The 7,125-nt window shown below is 37.2% G+C and overlaps 1 protein-coding gene across 1 annotated transcript in view; it reads left to right on the forward strand.

The window, feature by feature from the left end:
• Positions 1–6,317: 6,317 nt before the first annotated feature.
• Positions 6,318–7,125, forward strand: part of HELRODRAFT_192509 (hypothetical protein) — a gene marked incomplete at both ends in the record, with an annotated part of 5,234 nt that continues 4,426 nt past the window's right edge. The window contains one exon of the mRNA XM_009022897.1: positions 6,318–7,107. Within this exon, the coding sequence (XP_009021145.1) occupies positions 6,318–7,107 (790 nt within the window). The remainder of the gene's footprint in view (positions 7,108–7,125) is intronic.

The following is a 7,125-nucleotide window of genomic DNA, read 5'->3' on the forward strand; positions in this document are numbered from 1 at the left end:
TGTGCTTGATTTATTCTGGGGTCCAGATGTAGTGATGTGTTTGTTTTGTTGTAGGAGTCGAGATTTAGGTGTGCTTGATGGTGTGATGATGATGTGATTACGTTGAACAGCTGATAATGTGTGGAGCGTTCTACCCCAACTACTTCCAGCCGGCGAGAGTTGATGAGAAGGAAGCCTACAAGGGAATCAACAACTACAACCCGCACACCACCGTCTACGTTCGTACCTCTGCTGCTCTTGATGTTCGAGATTGAGATGGTCATGCTGTTGCTGATGTTGTTGTTTTGTTGGTCTGGTGGGCATCATTTCACTATCATCACTATCATCACCACCACCTCTTCATTATCATCATCAGTTGAGGGGTTTTCCAGATGGCACAGGTTTGTTCTACAAGAAAGATCTGCAGAGGTTGCTATCAAACTGCGACCCTAACAACAAACCATTCAACATCAACATCGAAGGAAGCAAGTTCGTCCTAATGATGATGATGATGCTGATGAAAATAATGATGATGATGATGACGTTGACGCTGGTGATAGTGATGACGTCATATTGTGCGTGAAATTCCTAGGGCCATTGTTGAGTTCTCCAAAGATTCCACCAGGGAGATTCCACTCGCTGTATACGCTGCCATCAAAATGAGGTTCATGATGTTGTCATTATTCGTTCATTAACCACTTCATTCATTCATTCACCCATTTATTTATTCATTCACTCGTTCGTTCGTTCGTTCATTCACCAAATAACAGGAGCACCAGATCTGATTTGTTAGTGAATGCTCAAATGAATTCGGTGAGTCTGCAGGATGAGGCGATCGTTGAGGAGGGCGTGAGGACGATGATGAGTGGGGGTGGTGGTGGAGGTGGTGGAGGTAGTGGTGGGAGTGGTGTGCCTGCCACTAATACCGCTGGACAACCAAGTTGCAGGTTGGTCAGTTTGATGGTCAGTTAGCAAATTCTCGCTCGTACTTCACCGGCATGGCGATGCGTGTGTGTTTGTGCTGCGCGTATCCAAGTCGTTGTAATGTTCGTCTGATGGTGGTTCGCGCCATGTCTGTCCATCTCTGTTAACGATGCTAACCATTCCACTGAACAGACCGCCTGCTCCACAACTGCCCTCCTTGGACATGCCGAGAATTTCGATCGTCATCAATCATGTTGGTCTACCTTGCTTTTTCTTGTTCATGTTCGTTCGTTCATTTGTTCAACCAACTATTCAACCGACCAACTAATTAACTGAGCGACCTTTGACCTGGCCCAGATTATGGAATGCGGTCACTTTTGGGCTACATACTCGAGTCAGGAATACATGTCCAGCGTGGTCACACTGCATTCCAGCATTCAAAATTGGGTCAGGCTCAATAAAAATCTGAAATTGAAAGTGCGTTTTGTTCTTTTTTGTTCTTTTTTGCTCTTTTTTTAGTTATTTTAGGTTTACTTTTAAATGTTTTGTTGTTTTAATTCAACTGTTAATTCATTCTATTCAATTTGAAAGAACTTCAGAGAGAATGTTTGCTGTTTGGCACCTTTTGCAGAACCTGGTGGCTCCAGAGAATATTACAGAGCTGAAATAGTAAAAGTGAATAAGAAACATGAAGCTAAAGTGAGTGCTTTTTCTGTTGTGTAGTATTGGGGCTTTGTATGTTTTGTATGCGCCTTTACGTTTTTAAATGTTTATTGGTGGTTGTTATTTTACTCAATTCTGATAAATTTCGATTGGTTGATTGTGTTACGCTTATTGAATTTTGATTGGTGCAGTATATATATTAACAATTTTGATTGGTTGAAGGTATTCTTTTTGGATTTTGGCAACCAATCCGTTGTTAGCCTCAATGATTTGTACCCTCTCGATTCAGCATTCTGTTTGACACCGTCTTTCGTTAGTCTATCATCATTCATTTTCACTAGCCATCATCACCACCACCACCATCATAACTTGCGTGACGACCACCAGGCGTTTGAAGTGAAGTTGTGCAACATAAAACCATCACCCACACGAAGTTACAGCAACAACTGGAGCCAACAGGACAATGCCTTCTTCCAACAAATTGTTTGCCTCAACACTCAATATTTTGCTGACGTAAGTTCTTCTTTTGTTCGTTCATTCAATTATATTTCATTTACTCATTCGATCCTTTGCTCATTCTTACAGGTTTACAGTGTTGTTGATAGTGTTGTAAGAGTCCGACTATTTGATCTCAAAGAAGTGCAACACAACAACAACAACAACAACAACAACAGCTGTTACGATGAAGTTGATTTTAATGAATTGTTGATCAATTCAGGGCATGCTGTCTACACTGAAGAGCCTCATATATCTAAGGTTCGATCTCTTGTTGGCTGGCTGGATGCTTGGTTTGTTGGTTGATTGGAACAATAATAAAGTATTGATTGAAGCCGTCGTAAGAGCCGCGATGCCAGCCACACTAACCACACCAACCACGCTCGCAGATAAACAACTTGGAACGTTCCGACGTCATCAGCATGCTGACCAGACCGAAACGAAGGATGAAGGACACTTCCGTATTCTTCAATGATGATGACCCGGGCCACCCAAAAGATGATGATGGTGGTGGTGGTGAAGATGTGGCGGGTGCGTTCGGAAGTTCTGGAGGCATCCTTGATTTCCGGCTCTGTCAGAAGAGGAGAGAGATTGAAAATGCGAGGAAGTTTCTTTTAAATAAGGATCTTCCGCAGAAGGTTGGCTGGCTGACTGCTCGTTGGCTGGCTGCTCAGTTCTAAAACTATGTTCTGTGATGCTTGACTCTGAATTGTTTAAAACAACTGTCAGGTTAGGTTGCGAGGTCCATACAGCCCATTTGAAGTTTCTTTCTACTTTATGCCAAGTTTCAGTTCAGTCAGGTCAGTTGGTTTGGTTGATTGATTAATTGATTGGTTTGTTCGTTCGTTTGTCATTCAATCAAGCTGCTCTTCAGTTGATCTTTTGATAGTATTTCGTCATCAAACAAACAGTCAATCACTCATTCATCTAACTTGGTTATATATTTATCACACAACATCAACCAACCAACCAATCACACAACATCAGCCAACCAACCAATCACACAACATCAACCAACCAGATTGACAACAGTAGAACAGAGTAGTGTAAATTCCATCTTCTTGTCAACTGAACCGGAAACAAGCACGATTTCTCCTCTCATGATTGGTGCATTCGTATCTTTGAATCCAACCAGCAACAAGCTCGTCGCCAGGGAAACCACCGTCATGCCTGCTATAAGGGGTCTCGATGTAATTGTGCCAGTCCTTTTTGCGCCATTGCTTGAATATAGGTCAAACATACGTTCTCGAATGATGCATTGCATATATGAATATAGATCAAACATATGTAATCGAATGATGCATGCATGTGTCACATTTTTAATTGAGGATCGTATGTAATTAGATTCTGCACTTTAATTATTATCAGATAGGGCATGAAGTTGTGTAATTAAATGTACAGGAACGACGATTAATTCATTCTGGTGAAAGTTATTTGAGTTGAATTTAAGTACACATTTAGTCCAAATGTGTTTTAATGTTGTTTTAAACTAAAGTTATTTGACTGTAAGAAGTAAAGAAGAAATGATAAATAGTGTGCTGTCGATAAATAATGAATTATTTTAGAACGAATAACGAAATGAACGCAGGATAAGCTCCGACGGTGCGAAGATAACTGGAGCCTTGTGTGGCTTGGGCTACCACAGCAACACAGTCAAGGTTTCTCTGCATCCTGAGAACGATGTCGAGGTCGTCTTCGACATGCAGTTTGATCTCATGGACGCTAAATTGGTCGGTTGGTTTGTCAGTTGCTTGGTTGGTTGGTCAGTTGGTTGGTCAGTTGGTTGGCTGTCTGAATGTTTCGTCGATTTTATACTTTGTTCATCAATCGTCTCAAATAACTTAGAATTTTTTCATTTGAAAGATTGATTGAAAGATTGAAATATTTAAAAATTGATTGATTGATTGAAAGATTGGTTGGTTGATTGATGCATTACAAGTTTGAATGATTTATAACGGTTTAAAAATTTCTCGGTGGATGCACTGACTGACCAATCAGATCAATGAAATTCGGTCGTCCTTCAACTTGATATTGGACGGGAGCATGGATTGGTCAAATAAAAATCTTTTAAAAATTCAAAAAGAGATCGCGAGCAAATTGTTTGAGTTCGTTTTCCACTTTCTATTTTTTATTAGTAATAATAATTATTACTACCTAACTGTTAATGATAATATTTAATTAAATATTTGAATATCTTTTATAAATTTTCTACGATATTTATTAATTCTCACTGAACATTCATCGTCAGGTTATTTTACAAGAATAGAGATGTTTGTGAGCCGATGCCTGTCACGAAGCAAGGACAATGGGGAAAGGTAGGTGGTGACGACTGTGATAATGATAATTATTATAATTCTCTATTAGGAATAATTTTTGTTATCAAATTTTTCCAAAACATTTAGTTAAAGAAACCCATGCGCATAACCGGTTACAACTTTAATGAAGATGACCCGAAAGCAACGACGTACTCCATCTATTTACCTCACCATGATGTTATCCTCACTAGCCCTGCTCCAGAATCTAATTCATGTTAAGGAAATTATCAGAGGGGTCCAGCCCGGAGCTAATTTTCAGTCTAATTAGTGAACGTGGTCTATGAAAGAAAATGTAAATAGGCCTTAAGGAAAATTATTTTTTTTATTTTTTTCTACAATTTCAGTTTTACGTTCCTATCTCTCCATTACATCGTGTGCTGATGAATATTGAGGCTGCGTTTTTTATTTTCATTGATGACAGTTTCAAATTTCAGTTTTATGCTTTTACTCATTGTTTTTAAGAAGAATTTTGATCGAAAATTTGTTCCTATCACTTGAATTGAACTATCTAAACTATCTATCACGTTAGCCTACACCTTTCCAACAGTGATTTTTAACACTTTATATGATTCCATTGCATTTTTGAAAATCTTTATTGTTGGATGTTATTTGCGATCACCAGAAAATAAAAAGGCTTTCATAAAAGGTTAAAAAAAGGTTAAAGGTCTATTACACTATTATTACTATTACGACTCATCTCACTCGAACTACTCATCTCACACGAAGCATTTTATAAAAGGAGCTATAAAGTAGCGTGAGTAAATTGGTCTCGTGTTCGCTGAACTCTTGTAACATATATCTTAACTCGATATATCTTGATTCATCGTATATGTGCCAGTATATAATGTGCACATTAGTACTTCAAGCGTTCTGTCCTTTTATATAATCAAACCAATCATTCGCTTTCCTAGTCGTTTTTGAAATCTCCTCTATAGCAGTAACACAGGAGGTGGTGTCAATGCTGCTCTTACAATTCTAACTAAGAATTACATACTGAATGATGGCAACAGAATTTTTATAGCGCTTGTTACGATATTTTGAGACTGCTGTACTATATGGACGAAACATTTTAGTATACACAAATATCAGCTAATAATTTCTCGTCAAATACAATATGCTGCCCATTAATTTCTACTTTCATTTACAAATAAATCATGAGATAGATTTGATGTGAATAAAAAATCTTTATGAAGAATGAATATCAATTGAAGGTCAAGAGAGTTGTGCAAGTTTTCATCATAGATATAATTTTCATCCACCCATATATGAATATACATACCTATTTACGTTGTATGTATTCTTGTATACACGTGTCTGAATGGTATGTGTATAAATAAATGCTCGTTATTGCACGACTGTTGTTTGATTGTTTGTATCATTTTGTATTGCGTTCTATTGTGCTATTGTATGAACATACAGATTTGTATTGTATATATACATATATAAGTGGTATGTATATTTATCTATGTACTTATATAATATTTTATGTCTATGTGTCTCTACTTATATGCAGTTTTAATCTTGATATAGGTCGCACGTGTTTTGACATTTCCGACTTTAAATTTTAAATTTCTCGTTTAATTTGTGATAAGGTGGCCGATTTTATATAAATTATTTATTCAGTTTTCCTAATTTAAAGTAAAATTGTAGTTTGACAAACTCCGCGTTTAATAATTTTTAGAAACGTTGAAGGTCTCTGAATGAATGCAAATTTTAAATTTCCATGAGATATCCAAACAAGAGAAGTTTGAGTTTGACCTTCTTCTTTTAAGCTTTTAATTTTTCTTTTAACAAAAAATTCAGATTCAAACGGTCAAAGACTTCGAAAAGGTTTTAGTTTAATTAAATTCTTCTCGAAACTTTTTTAAATTTCTTTTTTCTTACATTTTATTTTTTCTTGATAAAATTGTTAATTGACAATACTCTTGTTGAAAATTTGCGATGTTGAAGTTTAGACTAGCGATAATATTGCCCACACTGGCCTCCATTGTGATCGGGTACATCTGGTACATGAAGAAGAAACAAAGAAACGGAGAGCCAAGCTGGCCATCAAATGAAGAAAGTCAGAAGGCTGATGATGACTTGATTAGTGATGACGATGTTAGTGAAGCTAGTAATGTTAATGATGATAATAACATCCCATTAGAATGTAACCCATTGAATCTTGTAAGAGAATTCATCAACTCAACTGCTAGCAATCCTAATGGTGTTGGTAATGAAATTGGCAACGATGTTAATGCTGATGAAATTATCAATGATGATGATGATGATGATGGAGTTGATAATGGCAGTGACATCCTTGAGAGTCATTTCCAGTCACCATTATCATCCAATCATCATCATGATGACAACAGCAAACATGAAAGCAATGATAATGCTGAAAATAAAATTGGTGAAACTATCGAGCAAGAGGACGACAGTAAAGTCATGCAGATCATCTTAGAGGAGAATCGTAACAATCACATAGAGCCTTTGTTAGAAACAGAAGAACAACATATCAACACAGAAACAATTACACAAGCAAACACACAAACTGATAAGCAGTCAATCCCAGAAATACTCCCAACAACATGTGAAAGCATGTCTAACACAAATTCCAATGATATGCATGCAGACACACATGTCAGGCATGTTCAAAAAACTAGTCTATGCAATGTAGAAACTGATGATGTATCAACCATCAGTGCAAATACACATGGTATTGAGACAAGTACACATGGTGTTGAGACAAGTACACATGGTATTGAGA

This window comes from Helobdella robusta (genome assembly GCF_000326865.2).
Source record: "Helobdella robusta unplaced genomic scaffold HELROscaffold_33, whole genome shotgun sequence".
In the NCBI taxonomy this organism is placed as follows: Eukaryota; Metazoa; Annelida; class Clitellata; order Rhynchobdellida; family Glossiphoniidae; genus Helobdella; species Helobdella robusta.